General features: G+C 43.2%; 1 protein-coding gene across 1 annotated transcript in view; it reads left to right on the top strand.

The window, feature by feature from the left end:
* Positions 1 to 26,563, top strand: part of ITGB5 (integrin subunit beta 5) — a 116,120-nt gene that overhangs the window by 37,245 nt on the left and 52,312 nt on the right. The window contains exons 5-9 of the mRNA XM_073305158.2: positions 3,486 to 3,654; positions 10,837 to 10,998; positions 12,831 to 12,926; positions 14,227 to 14,316; positions 18,971 to 19,105. Of these exons, the coding sequence (XP_073161259.1) occupies positions 3,486 to 3,654; positions 10,837 to 10,998; positions 12,831 to 12,926; positions 14,227 to 14,316; positions 18,971 to 19,105 (652 nt within the window). The remainder of the gene's footprint in view (positions 1 to 3,485; positions 3,655 to 10,836; positions 10,999 to 12,830; positions 12,927 to 14,226; positions 14,317 to 18,970; positions 19,106 to 26,563) is intronic.

The raw sequence follows: 26,563 nt of genomic DNA, 5'->3' as shown, positions 1-26,563 counted from the left end.
TGGGTCACTCAGTCAAAGCCCATGCTTCTGAATGCTGTGCTCACCTGATGCGGTCGACAAGGCTCCAGGGCATAGGGATGGCTTATTGCCACCAAGATATGGGATACCCAGGGCGTACATGCTCAGCCATCTTCACTGCCATTGTCTCACATTTCTGGCAGGCTGGGAAAGGGATTTAAATCAGATCTGCAAGAGCTTGTTGAGGTACAGATAAGATACGATTAAATTAATTATATCCAGTGAAATGCAGTGCTAATGAAAGAGACATTGGGAGGGTGAAGGGGGAATAAGAGGAAGGGGAACTGAGTATGCAGTGAGAAGTTGCAAACTGTTGCAGTCCTTTAATTAAATCAGCCTAGAGCTGCTGCCTTCTTCTTTCCCATCGTGCGCACATTCCTGTTAGATCGGACTATCTTTATATCATAACATTCTTCACCTTTATGAGGTGTCCAAAGCAGCTGTGGGGGGTTGGGAAGAGATTTAAGAGGCATTGAGAAATCTGAGTGGTTTGGCTGGAATGCCTGCTTCAGGGTTGTTCTTTCTCCTCTTGTCTATTTGTTTGTTTTCCTCTGGATCGCCATTGTACCCTGATTGCTGCCATAGAAGTGGATTGCATTGCCATGTTTACCTTGCAGAGCACAGGTTGTTTGCTTATTAGGGAGTTAGGTCTTTTCGGTTGGCTGTTTTTAGACACATGTAAAAAATCCCGAGCTCTCTGCCAACTGGCACCCAAAAAACTGCAGCCAGGAGTGGAACTGGGGGCACAACTGTTTTGCCCCATTCCTAGCTACCCAAAAGCAGTAGAGTTCCCACTCTGCAGGCTTTCTGGATACTGACTTGCAGATGGTTTCTGGAGCAGGATTTAGAGATTGCAGCTGATGTGGGGTGGCCCGTTTCTTTCAGCGCTTACTGTGCTGAGCTGGGTATGAGCTCTGAATCGCCCCAAACTCTGAACGCTCACGCGATGTGTGTGTGTGTGAGTAAGTCCGAGCTCTGGTGCTTTTGCAGTGTTAATGTGTGCCTTGTTTTGGGTTACATCCCAAGATCCAGGATTTGGCCTCTAAGAATATGAACAGAAACCCAGCATCACTCACCTGAAGATCTGAATTGTCACAGGGACAGTATTAAAAAACCAGGACCTAGGAAACAATCATCTTTATGCACTGGCATGTACAATGTCTTGACATGAACAGTGTAAAGGCTTGGGGAGCATGCGGTGATGATGAATATATGCTATTTATTTCTATTTCCGTGGTCTGTTTCTTATTTTGCTGCTCTCCAGAGCCCACATCTCTGGCTCAGTCAGGTTCATGTCAACAAGTGACTATCGTAAATTTCCATAAAACTATGTGTAGGGGGAAACGAACACACCCAGTGCTAACTCAGCATCTTCTCCCTGCCCTGATGTGCACTAGCCTGGGGCTCTGGTGATGTGCCAAGATGAGCAGATCTCAAAGGTGAGAGGGTCCTCAGCTGATAGAATCTGACTACTAGCCCCCCAGGCATTTTACTCAGAGCCAGCAATAGGAGCCTCTTGCTGAGCCCCAGATAAGTCAAGGCTTTGAAGAGCACAAACACCTTGAGTTGCCCCTATAAGTGAATAGGAACCCTGAGCAAAAGCTTGATCACAAGTGATCACACCATGCTATCCCCTGTACATATAGCAGGCCCCTCTGAGCTGTTGTTTATATCCTCTTTCTTCTCTTCATTCTTCCTGTGCGCCATCATGCATTTTAAATCGGTAGGCAAATATGTACATACGAACATAAGAATGGCCATACTGGGTCAGACCAAAGGTCCATCTAGCCCAGTGTCCTGTCTTCCAACAGTGGCCAATGCCAAGTGCCCCAGAGGGAATGAACAGAACAGGTAATCACCAAGTAATTCATCTCCTGTCACACAGCTTCTGGCAAACAGAGGCTAGGGACACCATCCCTGCCCATCCTGGCTAATAGCCATTGATGGACCCATCCTCCATGAATTTATCTAGTTCTTTTTTTTTTTTTAACCCTACAAAGCTAGAAACCTCACTGGATGATTTGTTCCCTTCTGCATGTAGGGTACCCAAGGTAGATGATGTCATTGCACACAATACAATCACTACTGTAAAGTGCACTTACATATGGGTATGTACATAGCAGTGTGATAAATACCTGAAGTTCAGTTAAAAGAGCTTATCCTTGGTCCCTGGAGACTGAACATTGTACACCTGCATTCATGACTGGCGAGTAAGGAATCTGAATTCTCAGTGGGTTATGTTAAAAAAGAATCTTCGGCCTATTAAAAGCATCTTTTAAGCTATGTTAAGTCAAATGGTGCCCTGAATATAAAGCTGGCACCAAAGGCCTTTAATTGTTCTCTTGGGTTATTTTACAAGTTAATAATGAATCAGTAAAAGTCTTACTCTCTAGACTCACTTACTTTAAAATCATTGGTTTTTTCTTCCCCTCCCAAACCCCCGTGCATTCACTGTTTTTTCCACGTAATTAACCTAGCACTAAAAGATAGTCTCTGTTTAGGCTGCAGAATGTTAGCTAATTGGGTTTGAAGTTGTTAAACTGTGAAAATCTCCTACCCCAGCAAAACAGGTTGAGAGCTAAAGCTGCAGTGCTTACACATGTGATGTGTTTTGTGAGACACAATCAATTGGGCTGAAGATATTAACTCCAATCAAAACCTAGTGCTTGAGCCAAAAGCAGAGTAACATGGTGGAATTGGCACAGGGGCTGAAGGGCATTCTAATCCCAACTCTGCCACTGACTTACCCGGGGACTGGGAAAACTGAGATAATAGTTACTCACCTGCCTCAGATTGATGCTGTAGGGATGAATTAGTTCATATCTGTGTGGTGCTTTAAATGCAATATCAATAATAAGGATGATTATCAATTTGGAAAACTGCTTAGGTGTCATGAATGTCACGTAATGTAAGCATGTTAGACATCAGGGTGGAAGTGCTCAACCAGGAGTTGGCAGTGTTTCCTAGACATCATGCTAATCTGTGACATCAGCTGGGTCCAGAGCCCTGAGCCTTCTGGTTTATCATGCTCAGATCTCTGGTTCATTGCTTTGTTTTGTCTTTCTAATATCGCTTACATGGTGCAGCAGCTAGTGTGCTGTAGATTCAAACAGTCCTAAGTGATAAAGCAATCCTAGCCCTATCATACAGGAGCCAAAACTTAACGGCGAAGCCCATGTTTTCAAAAGTGGCCTCTGACTTTGGGTGCCTCAACTTTTGAGTTTTCCCAGGAGTGCTGAGCAACCACAATTCCTGCTCTTTGGGAGGTGTTTCTAGTTGAGCATCCAGAACTGGGGGTTATCAAATTGAGAAGCTGCATTGGAACACTTGGCTTTGGGTGACTTGTCTGGGGGGACTTACCTGTGTTAGAACTGGGAACAGAGCTCTGCAATTCCTAGCTCCTCATTCTGTCCTCAGGGCACTTAAGCACACCCCTTTCATTTCTGTTTCTCTATTTCTGCTTCCAGTTACAAGTTATTTCCACACTGTGTCCCATCCTTTGGATTCCGCCATCTCTTGTCCCTCACGGATAAAGTGGACAGTTTCAATGAAGAAGTTCAGAAACAGAAGGTTTCCCGGAACAGAGATGCTCCAGAAGGTGGCTTTGATGCAATCCTGCAGGCTGCTGTGTGCAAGGTGAGTCACTGGTTGCTTGTGCTGCTTGAGTTTTAAAGCACAACAAAAAGGAGGTTTAGGAGCTTTCCTCAACTCTATTCTTGCAATAGAAAAAAGACCTTCAGCATTTGGTGATTTCTTGGAAATCACGATTAAATTTGCAGAGAGTACATAACAAAGATACAGTGGAAAGGGGTTTTTTATTATTATTTTGTAGATTTTTATGTATGGAAAACAACCATTAGTATCTTGCATAGTTCAAAGGGATAAAGAATGTGAGTCCTTGCAGATGTGAATTTAGAGCTGTAAGAGTTGATTCCATTGTCAGTGCTTATGGCCTCAGTTTCACTTCCTACTGACCCCAGGTGACCCCAGGTGAGGTTTTGTTATGATTGTTTAAAATGTGATAATATTTATTCCCCCCATATGGAAAGGATAGCTCTTTGTAGATCCTCCTGAGTAAGGGGAGAGGAACTACTGGCTTCTTCTGGAGGTGGGACAGAAGGGGCATGGCACTGACAATCCCTTCCATGCCAGTTAGGAGACCAGGTCAACCAGGGAAGTCAATGCACATTGCACCATCTTGAATTGTGGTGTAAATGGCCAAGTTCCCACTGTGTGGCTGGGATCTCCAGGACACCTCCACTGCTCACAGTGAAGGGACACAATACAGACAATATCAGCAGTCACTTTGGCAGTCGGTATGGGTATCTTCATGTCTTATACATGCGTTTTGCTTGGCATCTGGCTCCTGCACTTCACGTGTTTCCCTTAATGTTATCCCAGTTACAGGGCCAAGATTTTCAAAAGACTAGACTAGAGATCTTTAGGTGCCTTGATTTTTGGGTGCCCAACTTTCCTGATCGGCATTTCTGAAAATCAGGCCCCTTTTTAAGGTGTCTCAGGTTGGATACCCACATTTGGAGGCAGTGCTAGTCTCTGAATATCTAAATTGTCTAAATATTTAAGTATATTCAATGCCTAGTACAGTGCTGCTTTTCTGACTTAGCTGTCTGAGAAGTTCTGTATCCCCGAGTCATTACTCTTTTGGCCGGTCTCATTTCGCTCTTTTTTTTTTTTTTAGATCCTAGAGTGGGAAAGATTTGTACAATAAATACAAACTAATAGCCGTACCAACATCTGGCTTCTTTTTGAAAGATGTTATGGTAAAAATCAACACGGATGGGCTAACTGTCTTAGGCAATGAAAAAGCCAGGCACAATGAGCTTTTATACTGAGGCTAAACTGGCTAGACAGGAATATTAACCAGTCTTCTGTAATTACATTTTCCACTTGCAGCTTTTTGGCTTCCTGCTGTGTTTAATTTTAAAAGTACAAATATTGTCAATGCCTAAGAAGTTTGTGACTCCTACGTTCTATGAAGTGAGCTGCAGAAAGAAAATAAGAGTAATTAGTCCCGATTGCTTGGTTATATATATATTTTCCCTTTGGAAATTTGACTTGAGCAGTACAAAGGGCAAATCACTTAGAAACAAACCCCGAACTCATTGCTTTCCATTCCTCCTCCAATTCATGTCTATACATTTGGCGCATATCTGAAAATCCCACTCTAGGTACCTAACTTTTAGGGCAATATTTTCAGAAGTGCCTAAGTGACTTAGGAGCACAAGTCCCTTTGAGAGCCACTGGGATTTGTGCTCCTAAATCATATATGTGCTTCTAAAGATCCTATATCACAATAATAAAATGCCCTGTTTTTCTACACGTGTTCACTGGGGGCTCAGAGTGCCCAGTGCATCTGAAAATCAGGCCTCTTTTATTTGGGTGCCTAAATAGGAATTTAGATACTTTAGGCATCCAAGTTTGAAAAATTTGGTATAAGATTTGTTGGTTTTTCATTCTCCAGCAGAGTTCAGAGATCTTGGGATCTGCTAAAATTGCAGTGAAGGCTTGATTTATTTTTTTACCATTGGAAATACTGGTTTTAGTACAGAAGGCTTGAAGCTCGTTGCTGCTTTATGCTTTCAGTTGTTGCTCCCTCTCTAGAGGAAGCAATGTTGCTTACTCATGGAGTTACGGGCCTGATGCAAACCCCATTGAAACCAATGGAAAAGCTCCTATTGACGTCGCTTGGCTTGAGATCAGACCCTGTATCCCTTCCTTTTGTAAGGTCACCTTCTGTCTCGCGGATATAGATTTTTTTTAAAAGTATGTGTGTGGGGGGGGGCACAAATATATCTCCATGTTTTTTTTTCAAATTGTTAGCTGGGTAGAAATAAACTAAAGTCTGGTTGGATGTTTTTATGATCATAAACGGAGCAGTGTGTTCTGCATTTCATGATAGAAACTAACTACTGAAGAATGACTGGCTGCATGTTTCAGCACTTTTATGATGTAGTTGCTTAAGGCTGTGTGAAATGCTGGTTTCCTCTGAACTGGTTACGTACACTTGGTTGGCTGGCCTTGTGCAGGTTTCACATGTCCTCCTGGTTCCTAGTAGTTCCACCCAGTGCATTGGCAGCCCTACCGCAATTTGGTTTTCCTCTCCATTCCCCTCCTATGCATTCCCTGCCCTGAAAGTCTCCTTTCCTGCTCCACACATGCCCTTGCCACCTTTAACTTAGTCAAAGGTTAGTGCCAAAATAAACATATTAAATATATATATATGCACTGCTTAAACTTCCCCTGACCTTCCTCTACTTTGGGGAGTATTTAATGGCTTCCTTCCACAAACCTTGGGTCTAGCCCTGCCTGTCCATAACACAAGTCATATATTAGAAAGAAAAGCTAGTTTCATTCCGGGAATAATTGGGAAGCACGTGGCTACTAAAGCCAGATCTGGTAGGAAGCTACAAGAGTTGCACCTTTCCCCGATGTCTTCCCTATCCAGTGAACGGTGAGCCACACCACCAGCAAAGATTCTAGTTAATAGGAATTTTCGTGAAAAACTTACAATTCATAGAGGCATCTTTCCCTTTCCAGTTACCATCCGTTTTCTTGCTACAAATAATGTGCATGTCTAATTTTGGCGCCCAATTTGAGACATCTGGGACCTACTCCTCAACGGTGCTGAATGCCTGCAGCTCCCATTGATCTGCGCTGAGGCTGTGAGGGGATCAGCTTCCCTGAGTATTGGGCCTAGAGGGTTAAAACTGGTGGATGCTATTGAAAATTTAGACCCAGATCTTGAGTGGTTCTGGGCACCTTCAACTGCCACTGAAATTGGTGGGAGCCAGAAGGTGCTTAATACCTCTCAGGATTTGGCCCTTCATGGGTGCTGCTCACCAGGCAGAAAATGGTGTCCTTTTGGAGGATGAGATGGCAGGAGAAGGATGGGTGAAATGGTGGGTTAGGTGATAGCAGCCAGGGAAGGGAATTAAATGCCAAACTTCAGTGTTGTCTAGGGCACCAATGCACTTGTTCAGAGCCCTGCTTTTTGCAAATACAAAAATGAGTGAGCCTGAAAATTAACGCAGCCTCCAACCCTTTCAGGTGATAGATTTTGCTCCTTAGCTAACAAAGGCAACAGGTAAATGGTTAAATATCAACATTTGTTTTTTTCTTCAAACAAAATCTTGGGCCAGTTTTCTTCTTCCAGGGGACTATGCTTATTATTAATTGGACCAGAAATCTCCAGTGTGATTTGTCTGGCTTAGTACAAAATCTCTTTCCCTTTTTAAAGAAAAGTCATTTTTTAAGTTTCCCTGTGTTTGGCTTAAGTACAAGAATAAGGGAAACTACATTAAAAGAGAGTCGGCTCTTGATTTAAAGATGGTCTCAATAGTCCGATGAATAGAAGCAGCATACTTTTGAATGGCCTAATAACCACTTTTTAAATGCAGCCAGTTCTGTCTATGCAGACACGTTTCACAGCTAATGAAACTCTAGCTTAATCCTTCTAACCTCATTGGGGTTGTTTTGGACTCAGTCCTGCGAACTATGTCAGCTTTTGACCTCCCAAAGGGATAGAGAAGGGAGGTATCGCAAAGTACTTGCACATCCAATGCTTGATATGGTTTAACATTAAAGTGGTTTTTTTCACTCCAGTACGTGAGGAGTTGCATGTTGCTGAGAAGTTTTTTTTGCCATTTGTCCAAGAGATCAGTTCTGTCAAATACCTTGTGCTTGCCAGATCAAAAATGCACATTGCAAAATGAGCTGGAATGTGCCTGTTCCAGGACAGTGGGGGTGGGAGAGAGAATGAGTGAGACTGGTGTGTTAGCCACGTGACTGGCAAGTATTTGTTCCTACAATCTTATATTCATTGTGTGGCTCTTTAGAAATGCCATTATGAAAACCTCGGGTTAGCAACCATGTCAAAAAGGAGAAATATAAACTGGGAAGTTGTTTCTTTGATTGATTGAATTGAAATATTGAAATTACCAGGGAGCTCACCAGAGTTGGATTGCGGTTTTCAGAAGTGCCTAAATCACTCATGAAAACACGTGTCTGTCAAAGTCGAGAGAACTTGTACTCCCAAACTGCTTAGGTGTATTTGAAAATCCCAGCCTTGGACTCCACTGCACCAAAGGGAGAAGCTAAGAGTGGAGGGCCTATTCTGGGACTGTTCTGCCCCATCATATGTATCTAGGGCTTGTTAGTGCAATCATCTAGGCTTTGAATTGCACCTACATGTAGCCTGGGGTCCATGCAATCCAGGAGCATTGGTGGAATGTGCTGTAACATTATGGATTAACAACCAGCAACAATGAATTTTGAAATGCCATTCTTGCCTTACAGGTGCCCCAAAAAGGGGATCTAAACCTTGATTGTGCTTTTAAAAGCACAGCGGTGCTTTTGTGGGTGGTGCAGAGCTGGAGTGCCTTAGGAGAGGACAGGGAAGCATTTTACATCATGAAGGAAGAATGCCTCCCGGAGCTCCAAAGGATGGAAACATATAGGGTAGAGCACTTCCCCACGCAGTGCCCTGCCTCCATGGAGGAGTGCAGAGGGAGCAGTCCCTGTGCTCTCCTGAGCACAGACTGTAATTGTGTCTGGCCCTTATGCATAAGTAGCAAGGGATACTCCTGGCGCTGTTCTGCAGCCCGTACTGCAGGCTCTCGGATGAGCCAGTCAGAGTATGGCCTGAGTGAGCATTCTCTCCAGGTAGCTAGGAGGATTTCTCTGTTGAAGGATGTGCCTTCCCTGCAGAGTTAATGTGGTTGATTGGCATCTGGGTATAGCCTAGCCTGATAGTGAGCAGGCTCACTGCACAGCCCCACCCACATTATTGTGTCCTCACTAGTGCTGCACTCTCACTGTATGTCACTAGGGCTTCTGGGGGCCTACCCCATGGTCCTTTGTGCAGAGGTAAGCTGAGCTGCTCTGTGATACTTTCCCTGTGAATTGTGGGAGAACGTGTCTGTCCTTTTGGGCAGATGGGAGAATTGTGGGAAGGCACTGGAGGACTATCAGTGCTTGTGTGGTTTAGCCCCAGACCCCTGTCCTCACTGCAAAATGGGCAGGTTATCAGCTCAAGTGAAAGCACCACTTGGGTTTTAGCCCCCAGCTCCAGATGAGCCAGCTAACCTGGGTGTAAAACACCACCAAACTCGGATGGGAGGGTTTTGTGTGCAGACAGGAGGAGAGTTAGTGTGGTGGCCTTGGTTCAAGAGAATCCCCAGACAGCTACCACATTCTAGCTTCCATCTAATGGCTACTGAAACCAGGTGGGCTGAGAATCTACTAGAGCTATAGCCCCAGCCAAGGCACCACCCACAGGAGCTGTGATTGGAGGATCACCCAGCTCCACTGATTGGTCCAACTACGCTATTTAACCCAGGAGGAGGAATAGGAAGTTTGTCTGAGTAACAAGGTGGTTCCCTGTGGTGCTCCATTGGACCATGCTTGTGTCCGTCTCTTGCACCCGGCTTCCTGGTCTTCTTCTGGCTCCTGCCTTAGCCCACCTTCACTCCTGTTTCCACCATGCTCCTGCACCATGCTTAATCCTTGCCTCTCCTCCTGCCCTTATGCCTCGACTCCAGTCGTCCATGACCAGTCCTGGCTCCGACCCTGGCCTCTGATTTCTGTCCCTGAGTCTGGCTTGACCCTTGCCTCTGGCATATGGCATCTGACCTTGGCTCTGACCCTCAGCTTTGATCTGGCTTGACTCCTGGCTCTGGTAACTGACAGTTGCCTCTGGTGATGAGCCTTGGCTTTGTTCCCCAACCTGGCTGCCTGCACTGCCCACTAGAACAGACTCCTGCTCTAACTAGTAGGCCAGACCGCCTACATCCTGGTCCAAAACAGTTAGGGATAAAAAAGGCTCTGATTTTAGCAGGGAAATTTTTAGTTAATTTCATAGTAGAGATGCAGGAAGAAAAGGATCAGTAATGAAAAGGTCACCAAATAATGTAATTTCCACTACATCAACAGACACAACAGGTGATGTTTGGGATGGGGTTTGCCGGGGGACTGGAGAGCAAGCCCACGCCACACTCACCCCATAATGACAGCTCCTGTCCCATGTGTCTGGACCTGGCTCTCCACCCCAGGCATTGCTACCTGGTGCACAGGATCACAACGCCACTTGGCTTGGGGACCTAATCAAATGTGTTTTTGCAGCCACTGCCAAGATTTCATGAATGTTGCTCAAATTCATGATTTCTCTGACCACCATGACCTCGGTGACAAAGTTGTAGCCCTACGATGACACCAAGTAAGAGCCCAGATTAACTCTGAAGTAAAAACCTACACTGAGTTTGTGTATGGGGTGTGAGTGCTATATGGGTAGAGACCTCATCTGGTGTATTACACCTCGGAATAGCTTTTTATGATCAGTATTTAATGAAAATGCCATCCATTATGAGTACAGCTCTCACTATCGCTCCATGCTGTTTGCAGCAGCATGGCAATTCCATGTTGCTGAGGAAACAAGATCAGATTTACTGTGTTTGGAGGAATTTGGCAGGTCTCCTTTGGCTATAAAAGCAGCTGAAATGCTTATTCCTGGAGCAGCATAGAGAGGGTCTGGTGGATGGTTCACTTATGTACATACCTCCTAGTGCCTTTTTAAATAATCTTACTGGAAAGAAATGTTGGGAAATGGTACCCAAAGGGGTTCCTGAGTTTTATCCCTGGTCAAGAGTCGGCGGCTAGGCCTGCAGTATCCTTTTAATCAGTGATAACAGAGACTCCTCTGTTGTATGGGAGTGGGGCTGGGACAATACACAGCACAACCTGAGAAGCACTTGGCTCAGAAAAGGAGACTGATGACTCTCTCCTGGTTTTGTTTCCACCCAGGAGAAGATTGGCTGGCGGAAAGAGGCCTCTCACTTGCTGGTCTTCACGACAGACGATGTGCCACACGTAGCACTGGACGGGAAGTTAGGTGGACTGGTCCAGCCACATGATGGCCAGTGTCACCTGAATGAGGCGAACGAATACAGTGCGTCCAACCAGCTGGTGAGAATAAACCACAGTGCCTTCTGTGTGCTGGGTTCCCTTTTTATTGGGCGCTTCGAAACCTTTGAGTGTCAGCAAATTCCTTGCATTTATTTATTTGGTTTCAAAATACCCCTATTAAAAGAGCTGATCTTGCAGGACCCTTTGACAGATGTCAACAACTTGCACTCCCTACTACTCTGGGGGCTTCATTTGAGTCGGCAGTCTACAAGTGAAAGACTCCTCTTGCACTGCCAAGTCCCTGAGCCATCACAAAATATCAGGGTTGGAAGGGACCTCAAGAGGTCATCTAGTCCACCCCCCTGCTCAAAGCAGGACCAATCCCCAGTTTTTTTTGCCTCAGATCCCTAAATGGCCCCCTCAAGGATTGAACTCACAAACCTGGGTTTAGCAAGCCAATGCTCAAACCACTGAGCTATCCCTCCCATCCAGTCCCCTTGTTTCCTGTAGCATCCAAAAATGGCTAAACAGACTTTCAAGCCTGCAGACCCCTCAGGGTTAGTTGCACACGGGAAAGGTTCATTTGACATCCCAAATCATGGCAAGATTCGTCCACAGAGTGTAAAGAAAATGTAAAATGTCATACTCCTCTTCTAGTACATGTGCAGTAGATTGTCTGTCATCTCTTCAGTGCAGGGCCTGTGTGTACATTATTTAGCGCAATGTAGCCCTGTTCCTGACTGGGGCTTCTGGGTCTGATAGTTATATAAATATTAAATGATAATAGACAAAATAACCTTTCTTTCTTTCTTTGGAAATTACAAGTGAGTCAACAGAGGAGACTGCAGGTTACTTCCTGGGTGAATGAGTCCTTGTCTGCTGTGTAATTATCAAGTGTTCTGCAGATCTACGCTTTATTCTGCTGCTTACAAACCCTAATGATTGTTGTGTTCCTGAATGTACATAGAAGGTTCCCCACCCTCATTATGCCAGGCTTTCCTGGCTGGCTGCCTTATGACAACAGGCTGGAGTCCTTGAAGCAAGCTAATTTTTGTTTTGCCTGTTTGAATTTGTAACAAATAAAATTACATTTCCATTGGTCACTCCTACTTTCTGTGTATTGGTGTGGCGTTATATTGTGAAATTGGCAAAGAAGGAATCCACGGGCTTCCATGTTTTTCATCTCACTGGCTCCAAATTAAACTTGATCAGTTTGCAAGTAAAAAGATGGTGGGGTTTTCTCCCCTAACTGCAAACTCAGCCTGGGATCTGAAATTCCAGCCAACCTCTTTCTGTTGTCTTCATTTAATCAACACAGTGAAGATCCTGCAGATGGTCTATTGATGGTGTGCAGGGCCACATAGAATCCATCTCACTCCCCCACATCGATGTGGGCTTTGCAGGGCTAAAGTTAAAACTCTGATGTTAAGCTGCTTATTTTCTTGTCATTACTCTAAGACACAAGGAGCAGACAATGGATTTTACCACTTTCAGGGCAAAATAATGTCAGATCTCTCTCTCTCTCTCTCTCTGCAGTAGATTTCCCATGACAGTAACCCCAGATAATGGCCTCATCTCCCTTTCTTGAAGATAGCAATTAATTTAAATCCATGCACTCACTGATGGCAAAGTAAAGAGTGGGAAGATCAGTGTTTCAGATGGGTTGTTTGCTGTAGTTGATTTTGTTGGCATTTGCATGTGATAGGTGTGTAAGAAATACATATACAGAGAGAATATGTCACTTTTCTGGCTATAGCTACACTATAAGGACTCTGCATAAGAATAACACATGCTGTGTTTCCATAAGGAAATCTGCTGCTCTAGTTAGAATAAACATTAAATTGCTCTTTGTTTCTGTGTCACAAATGAGTCTTTCTGATCTGTTTTCCTAGGATTATCCTTCCCTAGCACTTCTTGGGGAGAAACTGGATGAAAACAACATTCATCTCATATTTGCTGTGACAAAAGCTCATTATATACTTTACAAGGTAAGTGCTGTTGAACAACCCAGCAGGGAGATGGTTTTTATGTGATCAATTGGTGGGGAAAGAGCCGTTAGTGACACTTGGAATAGTCTTCCTTCTAACAGGAATAGAATGAAGCAGGCTGGTGTGGGAGGAAATGAGGAACAACTCTGAATTAAATACATGTGAGCAAGAGCTGTGCTGTAAAGCCTGGAAATTCTTGCATAAGTTGAACTCACCCAGTTGTGCCTCTGCAGACACTGAAAGTCTTGTCGTTTCAGTGAAAAGCACGTAAGCGTCTTAAAGTAAACAGATAAATGTTTACGATCATGTGAATACCTAAAATAGACTCTGGTCTGATCCTGATTTTAGGAAAGTTGCCAGCCATTCAGCATCTGAGAGAGCACACACCTGTTCACCCCACTGCTATTACTTAATCCCATTACCTAAGAACGCACGGTGTTTCTGCCTGATTGTATTTTTTCCATCACTAAATCCAGAGCTTTCAAGCAAAAAATATTTTTTCTGAGGGAATTCAAATAGTATCTGGGCTAAAACACATGTAGAGTTTCTATTCTCAGTCTCAAGGATTTCTAGAAACGCACACAAACTGAGTCTGGGTTCCTACCACCACTGCTGCCTTTTTAATTTTTATTTTTTAAAGAAGGAAACCATGCTGTTCAGCATAAAAAATAAAGTGGAGAGGGGGCAAATGGTTGCATGGAAGGTGCTCTCATAAATGTTTGCATCCAGGTTTTAAAAAAATACCTTATCCCAGAAACTCATCCCTTGCACTAAAGGCAGGACAATCGTAAATGCTGGTAATTTCAAAATCATGCTAGTAACCCACAGAGAGCTAAATGGTTTATTATCTCATTCTCCACACCCTTTTCAGTGCAAACTAGCATATCCACCAGAGCAGTCTCTGATGCAATCCAAGGCTTGCTTCTTGTACGGCAGGAATGTGTGCCAAATTCTGCTCTCATTTACACAAGTTCAAATCCACTGGATCTTGCTCCATCTAATGGGTGTGGGCCTTGGTTGGTTGGGAGTGGGTTACTGATCATTATTTGGCCAGTTTCTTTGGCTGTAGATTTTGATTAGCATTTTATGGACCCATAATGCTCCTATTTCCTTTGTCAAGTGCTCCATATTAAAATTACACTGTATCATGTACTCTAATTAATAGATTCTGGGCAAAACTGTGTCCTCCATCCCGTGCAAGCAACAATTGAGGTTAATGGCTACACTGGTAGAATTGAGAGCACAATTTAACCCATGTTCTGTATTTCATTTTGTGAATCTTTCTGTGTTTGTTTTTAAGAATTTTACAGCACTAATTCCCGGAACGACAGTGGAGATTTTACATCAAGACTCCAACAACATTATCCAGCTGATAGTCAAGGCATACAATGTAAGTTTCTCTTTTACTTTAACATTTCAGCTGATGTGTAGTAAAAACTGAGTTCAGTTCAACTTGCTTATTCCTCCCTTGTGGGCTCCACCCATAATTGGTTCCTTCTGAACCAGCTGTCTGTAGGACCAGAACTATCACTAGAACTGCTGCCTCCACCCTGCAGGGATTGTAGCGTCTAGGTCAGACTCAGGATGAGGTTGTTTGTGCTGGTTTCACGCCCTGTCTATCTTAGATACTTATACAGCGCCCCTTACTGTAGTATTTGATCCCCTTACAGTCTTGAATGTATTTATCCTCTTAACACCCCATGAGACAGAGAACTGCTCTTATCCCCATTTTACAGATGGAGAACTGAGGCACAGTGAGACTAAGGGCTTGTCTACCCGAACGTGGCAAGCTGGGCTGTGACTCTACCCTGCACTAACCGTCCATGTTGACCCTGCTGACGTGTATTAACACTTTGTTAATGCGCCTTGATCTAATTCTACTGCTATTTGAAAAAGGACTAATCAAAGCACATTAATGAACTGTTAACGTGTCAGCAGGGCCCACATGGACAGCCAGTGCACGGCAGGCTAAGACAGGGTAGTTTTCTCTCTTTCTGAGTATTGCTGTCTCTAAATCAGAGTACCCTGATGATGGTAAAGCCAGTGATATCTTAGCTAGTGTGTCTTTGTCAGGCAGCTCACTGTGGGCCTGATCCAGCTCTGTGACACTCAGAGCATCCTAGTGCCAGAGGGTAAGGGGCTCACTGGTATCAGGTAATGAGTTTCAGCTGGCTTGACCAATTCAGTGTGCCCCAACTCACACTGAATTGGTGGTTACAATCTGTATCTAAAAGATGTCCTGTAACATGTCATTGGAAAACTAATATCTCCCTGATCATTAATATTCTTGTGTGATGTATGTATGCAGTGTGCAGGGCTTAAATTCTCTTAGAGTATTTCCTGGAGCCCCAGGGCTCGGGGCTTCAGCCCCGCAATTCCCCTGAATCTGGCTCACGGCCCCCCAGAGGTTTGAAAATATTTACCAGAGCTCCGCTCCAGATAGCTCCAGCTGAATTTAAGCCCTGGAGGTGTGTATTAAGAATTATGGATATGTGCTGGAATGCTGACTAAACTGTGTTTAAGCCAGGCATGTCACGGGGAGTTGATAAACAGGTCTTCCTAGACAAAGGAATGTGTATTTGCTTCTCTGACCAGTCCAGCTGTCAGGCAGAGACATTGAAGGTCCATTAAGATATTAGGTAAACAAAACTGTCAAGCTAACCCATGGGGAGGAGACAGCATGGCATCTACACCTTGGTCTGGGTTTTACTTTTCAAAGAATACATTACAAAGTTTTACTGGTCTCTGAAGAGGTGGGGGAAGGGGGCCTGAACCTCAAGTGATGAGCAATTGAATCAACTGATTGTAGACAATATTGCTGTGTTATAAAAGTATAATAAGTGAGGTGTTTTATGAATGCCTATGGCAACTGGTAGTTGACATTGTGAATTGTATGTATTAACACTACATAAGGAATTATGAATACTCATGAATATTAGGCTTGTCAGTCTGTGCTCAAACAAAGTCGGAAATGGGTCTCTCCCAGACAGGAGGGAACGTCACACTGTCTTCTATGTAAATTAAGCTTCCTAGAATCAAAACCATGGAAGCCCTATGTACGTACAGGGGGAGGGGAAACCCACAGGAAGGGGGAAACAACATGAGGTCATCCTGCCTCTTGAAACAAGGTCACTGAACTTTGGAAGATATTAGCCGAGACAGAAGGCCATTTTGACATCTTATCACTAGATAGATACAAGGAAACAGAGCTCTTGCAAGCCGAGAAAGATAAGTCCTTCAACCAAGAGGGGGTTGAGATCTTTGGGAACTGAATATAGATGAGAAACCTGCTTAGGCAAAGTTCTTTCAAGTAGGAAGACCAGGGAAGCCAGCATCTTGCACTTCTGTCCTGAGGGAAAGTCAGCCATGGCTAGGAAGAAGGAAGATTTCCCTCAATCCTTCTCCCTCTCTGGTGCTTCCCTGTTTATTTTCCATATCAAACTTTCACTGTATAAGCCACAACTGGATTCCCTCCACCTCTTGCTCTGCTTTTCCTACTCTCAATCTGGCATCTGACAATCCAGCTGTGTTCTTTCTGCCTTGCACATCACCACCAGCCACCAACATCACATCACATTTGTCTGTTACTTTGAGGAAGCATGAGATGAAATAGAACTTGTCTGGCTCCTCTATAGCTTTTGGAGCTATGTAGTGTTGCTGATTTAAAAAACAACAACATGCATTTGTCAATAAGGCTATCATAGAATCCTAGAAATAAGAGAAAAGACCCCTAAGCTATCTTGTGACCAGCGTGGGGTTGTTCTCCCCAGTCTGCACTTCAGTGCTGTGTTCAGTCTGGTTTTAAATGAGTACACTATTGAGAGCTCCCACCAGTCCCTTAAGGGTATGTCTCCACTGCAAATAAAAGGTGTGTTCTTGACTCAGTTTAGCTAACCCACATTAGCTAACTTGGGTTAAAATAGCAGTGCAGACAAGGCAACTCCGCTTTTAACTGGGGTTAGTAGCTTGAGTTCAACTCCAAGCTCCTTTATAGGCTGTAACTGGAACTGCTAACCCAAGTTAAAAATAGACTTGCCATATCTTCACTGCTTTTTTAACTCAAGTTAGTTAATCTAAGAACAGACTTTCCCCCCCCTCAGTGTAGACAGATCCTCAGAGACGATCAGAGTCTAATAGCTATGGGGGCACCATAGAGCATATGCTTCTCCTGGCTTATTGGGTACGTGAGATAGCACCAAGTGGTTAAATGATAGTTAGGAAAGGATGCTGGCTGGAGTATTCCAAGTGCTGATAGAAAAATGCCAAGACAGCTTTTCTCCAGCTCTTTAAATAGACTCAGTCTTGATCAAGTGATAACTCAGTGTATTTACATTACTGATAGTTAGTCTCCTTTCTAGGATACAGCTGGCTGCTGAAATTTTCCCAGATCAGGAAGAAGAGATAGCACATTATTCTGACAGGTCAATGTTCATTTTTGTGAGATTAGTTTTAGGGGGAGTGGGTTGGCAGATGTGTGTGGAGTGCATTTGAACTTTATAGAAACATACTGTGTTCAGACTCCAAGTAATAGAACCTCTGTAGGGGTTGTAATGTGAACCCATGAACCTGACAGCACAATCCAGACTCCAGACAGGAAATAGTTTCCTGTATTACAACATGGATATGGGAAGTTAGGGTTTTTTGTCTTGGGTTGTTCAGATTTGCATCGTCTAAACCAGTTTCTCCCCTGCTGCTTTCCAAAAGCATTAGCCTTTTGCTAGCATTGCCTTTCAGTGTGAGCACAGAGTTCATTAGCAGACTGATTGGCCATGGTGTTAAGCCAGAGTGGGTTGGAGAACCTACCAGAGCATTAGTAGAGCTGATCAAAACAATTTTATGCACCAAAATATTCCTTGACAAAAAAATTTATTTTGATTTTTTCTGATCAGAAACAAACAAGAAACTTGGTTTCAAATAAATATTTCAAAATGAAATGAATAGTTTGGTTTCAGTTTGACTTAAAATGTCCCAGTTGTGGGGAGGGGGAGAAAGGGCAGGAAGAAGAGTATAAGAGAGGGATGAGGAACCCTCCCCCAACCTCTCAAATCTGAAAATGGAAAAGAAACACAGTTCTTTAGTCTGAAATGTTCTGAAATGAAACAAAACAAAAAATTTCTTTTTAGTTCTCAACAAAAATTCCCATAGAAAACCTGACATGATATTTTTCAACAGAAAAAATTTCAAAACTTGTCTGTTTTTTCCCCCCTTCCCTCTGAGAAATATTTTATCTGGAAATCTATTGGTTTTCTGATCAGCATTGTTAATCAGTGAGCGAATACAGTACAATTGCTGGCATGGTAATTCTGACTTGGTAAAGTTTTCCACACCCTTTCCACAGATGTAAATGATGTCTCAGGGTGCAAGAGAGTGAAGAATCAGGCCCTATATTTTAATAACAGTAATTTTATACAGGAGAGTTATGGATGTTCAGGCCATATGCTGACCTTTTCCTCAGAGGTAGACAACAGAGCCCATTCATACTCTAAAGCAGTTTTTCTTCCTGGCACAGAAATATCTGTTTTAAGATCTAGTTATACATCTCTGCATTCCAGTCACATTGTGCACAAACAATCCTCAGGTATATTAGTCTGTGATTTGAATATGCAGCATTATGGACACCTGCACAGTACTGTCCTTGATCCGCCATAAAACCTCCAACTGATGTCTTCAGGATACGAGCCATGTTTTATCAGTCTTTTACTTTTCAATGGAAAAAATACCTTTTGTGACTGTTTGAAGATGACTATCCTTTCTGTGAAGGAGTGGGTGCATGTGTGTGAATGGATAGCTGCCCACAACTCTAGCTGTGCTGGTCAAAAGTACACTGAGCTGATATAATGTTACATATACAGGTGTGTGCACGCATTATTTTAAAAATTTTTTTTTTTATATATATATATATATATATATATATATATATATAGATGCCCAGCCACACTGAGCACAGTATAAGAACCTCAATAGACTAAGAAGAACCACATGGACAAGAAAGATGCCTACTGATTTTAGTAATCTGATGGGTTTCTTTTCCGTTTGCTTTCTAGAGTATTCGGTCTAAAGTAGAACTAACCGTTTGGGACAGTCCTGAGGATGTCAGCCTGACCTTCACAGCTACATGCCAAGACGGTTTCTTGTATCCTGGACTCAGGAAGTGTGCAGATCTCCAAATAGGAGACACAGTAAGTTTGATTTTTGCATCTTCATTAGATGGGTTGTTGTGATACTCTGTGATCTTCTGGGAGTCACTTCACTCTTGTTTGTTTATTGTTCCCCTCCGTTAAATGGATAGTAATACTTGCCTTCCTCCTTTGGGCAACATATTGAGGCCTAGTTAATGTTGAAATCCTCTGATGATGGTACCACAAAAGTGCTAAGAGATGGTGGCTTTGTGAGAAGTAAATCAATTCAAGGTCAGCTCTGAGGGAAAACAGGTGTCTTGTTTTCAATCACAGGCATGGAGTTTTCTTGAGCATTTTATGGACTGTGAAAGGCAGGAATAGACTCTGATCCCAGGCATCTGTGTCATCTTCTTACCTATCTCCTTTTATTTCCTCAAATCTCTCTATCTCTTTAGATATTACAGATGTTATTGCGATTAAGTCTGAGATCCTTAGTCTTCTGTCTCTCCCAAAACTCAATCACTTACCAGTATTCTATTTCAGTGACCTTCTACAGTATTTCAAAAAGTGAGAAACGTACAAAAAGCTACTCACGCGTGGATGGCACTATTATTTCATTTGGTGAATCTGAGATATAACTTGAGGTGGCACTGTGGGGTAAAAACACATCTTGCCCCTAAATGCTAACATTATCCCATATTGGACTCTATTGTGCGCTAATTAATAAATAGGAAAGCTTAGCTCTGCTTGTCTTAAAGTTGCATGTTTGTAAGATAAATAAATTGTTCAACTATATCAAGTCGGTTTTCAGGACATTTAGGGAAATGTTGCAACATGATAAATTACTACAAAAGACAAAGGATGAAACTTTTGGGCCAAAATCAGGATAAGATCAGAAAGATGTTTTTGTTTTCAGCTTTCAGTTCTCCTAGGAGGATTTAGTGGTTGGGTCTTTGGTCTTTTTCTTTCCTATTGACAATCCCCTGGGTGGACAGTAAGGCCTGCAGCATGGCATGTCCTGAGGAAATGATTGTCCTCTGGTAGTGAGAGATGGTTCTTGGTTCTTTCCAAGACTAACTTGACAGAACAAGGAGTAATGGTCTCAAGTTGCAGTGGGGGCGGTCTAGGTTGGATATTAGTAAACACTATTTCACTAGGAGGGTGGTGAAGCACTGGAATGGGTTACCTAGGGAGGTGGTGGAATCTCCATCCTTAGAGCTTTTTAAGGTCAGGCTTGACAAAGCCTTGGCTGGGATAATTTAGTTGGGGTTGTCCTGCTTTGAGCAGGGGGTTGGATTAGATGACCTCCTGAGGTCTCTTCCAACCCTAATCTTCTGTGATTCTATGATACTGTTTGGACATGATAGATTCAGTACCTTGCTACACAAATTTCAAGGGATAAACAGTCTTTAAGACATGTGTTGTCTTGGACTTGCTACTCTATCCTAGTTTATTTCTATCTGGCATGCAAAACAGGAGGCTGAACTTCAGACAGCCAGATTATCTGTGGGTATAAATCATCATGGAGCCATGAAGTCAATGGAGCCAGGCCATCTTACACCAGCAGAGAATCTTGCCCTCAGTGATATATTTGTTGCACTGATGCATGGAGTAGCTGAATGCCATTATTTTATTTTCCTTATTTTAGAGGAATTACAGATTTTTCCTGAGGTTAAGAGTAAATCAGTGCTTGGAATTTTAAAATGCTTTGAAACAGAAAAGGTCACATATCATCTTTGCACCAATCTCCAGCCATTCCCTTTTGTGTTAGCCAGCTAAAGAAGCTGGCATGGAGCTACTGCCACCCAGCCCACGACAGCTGGCACATTACTGAGTCTGGGAAAGGCAAAAGAGGACCCCTGGAAAGACCTCTTCAGGCATTTTAAGCATTTTGAGACATGGGCCTTTTCAAACCCAGTGGCTTTCTGGGGAAATGAAAAACTGATCATAGTCTTGTCTTCCTGGGTAGACAACAATTCGGATTGTGGTAGATAGAGGTGGACTAATCAGATAATCTAATCCATCCGCTGGCAAAGATAGTGCTAAGGATAGAGCTCCCAATGAATCATCGGATACGACGCTTGGTCACGCTCACTATGGTTTGGCACATACATGAAGGTCCCTTCAGCTGCCATCTCATCCCCAGCGTACTCTGCAGAAAGCATTTTGCATTATGGGTTATGACTTGTTGGATAAGTGCAGGAAGGTAAAAGGAACGCAATAACACTCAACTTGCTGAGGCTTAATGAGTGAGAGAGTTCCAAACAGTCTGGGGGAGGCAGCTTTCAGTGGTGTGTGGGATTCCTTTCTTTGCCATTTACAGGATTTTCTGGCACCTGCTTTTAGAGCAGCATGCTAGAATGGTAACACCAGGCTTCTGTGCAAGGAGGTATATTTGGGTCTGAAAGTGACATACTTCATAGCAAAGTACAGCTGGGAGGCAGGAAGGGGCTTCTGAATCATCAAGTTTTCCTCTGTTCATCCCTCCACCTCCTGATAACCTCCGGCTACACACTGTGGCTTTCTGTCTTCCCACTGCTCCTGATTTACTGCTTCATTTTATCTCGTGTTGCTCCCTGCCACAGAACTCTCTCCTTGTCTGCATCCAGCAACTGCCCTCTGTCATCGCCTTGAAACCCTCTATAAAGTCCACTCCTTTAAACAATCCTTCCTCCTCCTCTTCCTCAATAATCTTCATGCCCTCCCTTTCTTGAACTGCTGCCCTGTGTCTTGTTTTGGATTTATCTTGTAAACTCTTAAAGGCAGGAAAACCCTTTGAGGCATACATTTATCTATGTTTGCAGTGTCCCATGGTCTGTTTTATGGTGCTACCACTAAGGTTGCTCTGTCTTGGCACAGGGGTTGGCAATCTGAATGGAATTCACTGGCTAATTCCTGTAATTAGTCTAGTGGTGTATAAATAGTGAATAACTGTCCGTTTCCAGCTGAGTGTGAATTGCTGGGGAGATGGTCAGGATTGCTCCATGTATCAACCATAGATTGTGGACACAGTCTATCTTCCCTGCGGACCGAGTGCACAGCCTCTCTGCAGAGATGCTAGCCCTTGCTGGCCCAGGAAGTGAGAGAGAAACTAGGAGAAAGCATCATAATTTTGGGGATGGGGGCGGGGGGAGCTACAAATGGCAGGCAGCACAGCATGAGCATTTCCTACCTAGGACAGAGAGTCAGGCAGATTAGTAATGAGAAGCCCCCCTGACGTGAACAGAGCACTAATGGGTCTGCTGTGAGGCACAATTCTGTGCTGGCAGTGGGGGAATTGGATATAAGCTGGAGGTCTCTGCCACCTTTAATTTTCATGCTTCTCTGCTTTCTCTCAATGACCCATTAGTGCTGTAAAGTTTGCCTCTCTGCAGAAAACTTGAAAGGGAACAATGGTCTTTGTAGCAGTAGAAGTTCCCTCAATTCATGTGTGGGGCTACATCCTGCCCCAGTTAAAGTCAATGGTAAAATTCCCATTGACTTCAAAGGCAGCAGGATCTGGCTCTTAAAGCTGAAGGGAAACTTTCTTAAAAGAGGATAATGCTGGTATTGGGGTCCTAAGCTGCTATGGTTTAGTCCTAGAAGCACTGGTGTCAGTCCATGTAATCCTGCTGGCTTTTCACAGATCCCCTTAGCTCAGTCTCTCTGATCTGATTTCCTCTGTAATTTAGCATTTTTTCTATTCTCTGTAACCATTTCAGGTCTTGGAAATCAGTCTCCCACCCCCGATCCCCTTTTTCCAAAGAAGGGCCAGTATTGCTGCTGTTTCCATTAGGTGGAACTGGGTGCTGAAATTCCATTTTGCATGCTGCCATTTGGCAAATAAGAACAGAACAGAGTAGATGTATTGGGGGGAGGGATAGCTCAGTGGTTTGAGCATTGGCCTGCTAAACCCAGGGTTGTGAGTTCAATCCTTGAGGGGGGGTGCATTTGGGATCTGGGGCAGAAATTGGAGATTGGTCCTGCTTTGAGCAGGGGGTTGGACTGGATGATCTCCTGAGGTTCCTTCCAACTCTGATATTCTATGATTCCAATAGCAACAAGAATTCAAGGTGACTCTTTAAAGGAGAAGGATCTTTTCCCCCATCTGTTTTTGTTTTGTGTCTTCAAAATAAACCCAAGTGACTGTAGTAGATAAAAGAAGAGTTTATTCAGAGGCCTGGAATGAAAATACTTTGTCCTAACATAATGCCTTCCATGCAAAGATCTCAAAGTATTTTTTCCTCAACTGGTTGTGTCTGTCTGGACTGCAAGATGTGAAGCACTCTGTGTTTGTTAGTAACAATAGCAGCTCCCTGCAGTCTATAAAAGGGCAAGACTTCTTCAGTCTTCATAGTCCAAGTCATTGGCTGTGACATTTTCTTGGTTCTCAAGGAGAAAATCCCTCGCATTGATTGCAGCATCACAGAATGAATTGGGATGATGAGGTGCTACATATATAATCAGAGAGAGAGAGAAAAACAGATTCTAACAGAAGTATCCATCTAAATACCAATAACATTGTGTGGGTGGAGACTTTGATAAAATGTAGGTCTGATTTCTCAAAACCTCAGGAGACTGGGCCATATGATGCTTGCTAAATTGGCATATGCAACTATCATGATTTCATGTGCAAATAAGGAATTTGTGTTCACAACTGACCCGTTATACCCAATTTCTGTACATAGGTATGGACATTATATATACAAATTAATTATGGAGCTGTGCACAGTTTTGACTCTAACCCTGGATTTCTGAATATTTGTTAACCTTTGCCAGATCATTACATTTGTTCTTTAAATAGAATAGACAAGAACGGCTGCTCCAGTTATAACTCCTTCCCGCTGCACAGAAACCAGAGTGAGCAATAATGAAGAAAATTACCACTAACTGCTGGTGACGCTAATATTATTGCAAATCTTCTCTTTTATACTTGTGGCTTCTTTTAGAAGGAGGTGTCCACAAAAAAATAAACATTTTGGTTAGTGGGTGACATTTCCTGCATCTAAATGCAGGATAAACAGGTGAAGTTAGAGCTGGCTCCAGTTCAGATTGAAAATGCTTTGTTACAACCAGTAATGCAAACAAGATATTTAACCCACACGTATCTTCCCAGGGACGTCTGTATACCTATCAGGAGACTGAAACACTCCACAGTTAGGCTTTAGCTTATTTTTTAGGCAATGCAACACATGGTAACGTGGTGTAGCTATTTGTCGTCCCTCCTCTCCCCACAAACCATGTGGAGAGTTTTTAAAATAGAAATAGACATTGCTGTGGGGATCTATATTGTGCAGCTTGCTAAGATTAAATTTCTGTTTGATCCCTGTGCTCCTTTCACCTGGATCATATGATATTTTTAACCTCCCTCACCAAGCTAGAATGACGCTTATGGTATTTCAGGATGCAAGAACCCAGAGGGCTTTGGCAATTTCACAATTTTTAGCTCTAGGTGTTCTCACTAAACTGTTTAAAACTGAAACCTGCAATACTGTTTCAAAGGCATAAAAACAAACATCTTTTTCACCTCCACTGGAATGAAACCCAAAGTGCAGATCTGCCTGATAAAGGAACTATGTATAAACTGCACCTTCTTCTTAACAAATCTGGCCCCTGTGTGAATTCAGAATCACTTAATTCGGGACAAAAATAGGTTTGTGCTCCTATTAGCTGTGTTCACCCTACAATACCATGAGAGAGTGAGAGCTAGAGGCTGTTCTGGCTCATGCTCCAGCAAAAGAATTGTTAACTAGGATCCCGTTGCAAGGTCAGATTCTGCCCTGTGTTACACCTACGAGGCTACAGTGAAGGCAGTGGGATTGAATAGGTGAAGGTGAGGGCTGCATTTGGCCTGTGGTATCTTCATTACTGGTGATGATGAAGAACATGAGAACATAGGACTGGAAGGGACCTCCTGGGTCATTGAGTTCAGTCCTCTGCTATTCATAGATTCATAGATACTAAGGTCAGAAGGGACCATTATGATCATCTAGTCCGACCTCCTGCACAATGCAGGCTGCAGAATCTCACCCACCCACTCCTGCAAAAAACCTCTCACCTATGTCTGAGCGATTGAAGTCCTCATGGTTTAAAGACTTCAAGGAGCAGAGAATCCTCCAGCAAGTGACCCGTGCCCCATGCTACAGAGGAAGGCGAAAAACCTCCAGGGCCTCTTCGAATCTGCCCTGGAGGAAAATTCCTTCCCGATCCCAAATACGGCAATCAGCTAAACCCTGAGCTTATGGGCAAGATTCACCAGCCAGATACCCAGGAAAGAATTTTCTATAGTAACTCAGATCCCACCCCATCTAACATCCCATCACAGGCCATTAGGCCTATGTCAAGGTTCCTTCCCCACTCTGAACTCTAGGGTACAGATGTGGGGACCTGCATGAAAACCTCCTAAGCTTACTTTTACCAGCTTAGGTTAAAACTTCCCCAAGGTACAAACTATTTTACCCTTTGCCCTTGGACTTCCACTGCAACCACCAAACGTTTATCCAGGTTTATTTTATTAGGAAAGCGTTGTTTGGAAATGTTTTTTTCCCCCAAAATCCTCCCAACCCTTGCACCCCACTTCATGGACAAGGTTTGGTAAAAAGCCTCACCAATTTGCATAGGTGACCACAGACCCAAACCCTTGGATCTTAAGAACAATGAAAAAAACATTCAGTTCTTGAAAAGAAGAATTTTAATAGAAGGAACAGTAAAAAAGTATCACCTCTGTAAAATCAAGATGGTAAATACCTTACAGGATAATTTGATTCGAAACATAGAGAATCCCTCAAGGCAAAACCTTAAGTTACAAAAAAGACACACAGACAGGAATATCCATTCTATTCAGCACAGCTTATTTTCTCAGCCATTCAAAGAAATCATAATCTAATGCATATCTAGCTAGATTACTTACTAAGTTCTAAGACTCCATTCCTGTGCTGTCCCCGGCAAAAGCATCACACAGACAGGCAGAGAGAAATTTGTTTTCTCCCCACCCCCCGCAGCTTTTGAAAGTATCTTGTCTCCTCATTGGTCATTTTGGTCAGGTGCCAGCGTGGTTATCCTAGCTTCTTAACCCTTTACAGGTGAAAGGGTCTTTTCTCTGGCCAGGAAGGATTTTAAAGGTGTTTACCCTTCCCTTTATCTTTATGACAGCCTATTTACCATGAAGATCAATTAATTACCAAAATCATGTTATCCCATCATACCATCTCCTCCATAAATTTATCGAGTTTAATCTTAAAGCCAGATAGGTCTTTTGCCCCCACTGCTTCCCTTGGAAGGCTATTCCAAAACTTCACTCCTCTGATGGTTAGAAACCTTCGTCTATTTTCAAGTCTAAACTTCCAAATGACCAGTTTATATCCATTTGTTCTTGTGTCCACATTGGTACTGATCTTAAATAATTCCTCTCCCTCTCCGGTATTTATCCCTCTGATATATTTATAGAGAGCAATCATATCTCCCCTCAACCTTCCTTTAGGTAGGCTAAACAAGCCAAGCTCCTTGAGTCTCCTTTCATAAGACAGGTTTTCCATTCCT

Source organism: Lepidochelys kempii, chromosome 11, assembly GCF_965140285.1.
Source record: "Lepidochelys kempii isolate rLepKem1 chromosome 11, rLepKem1.hap1, whole genome shotgun sequence".
In the NCBI taxonomy this organism is placed as follows: Eukaryota; Metazoa; Chordata; order Testudines; family Cheloniidae; genus Lepidochelys; species Lepidochelys kempii.
Note: the sequence above shows the minus strand (reverse complement) of the source record. Positions and strands in the feature narration are given on the sequence as shown.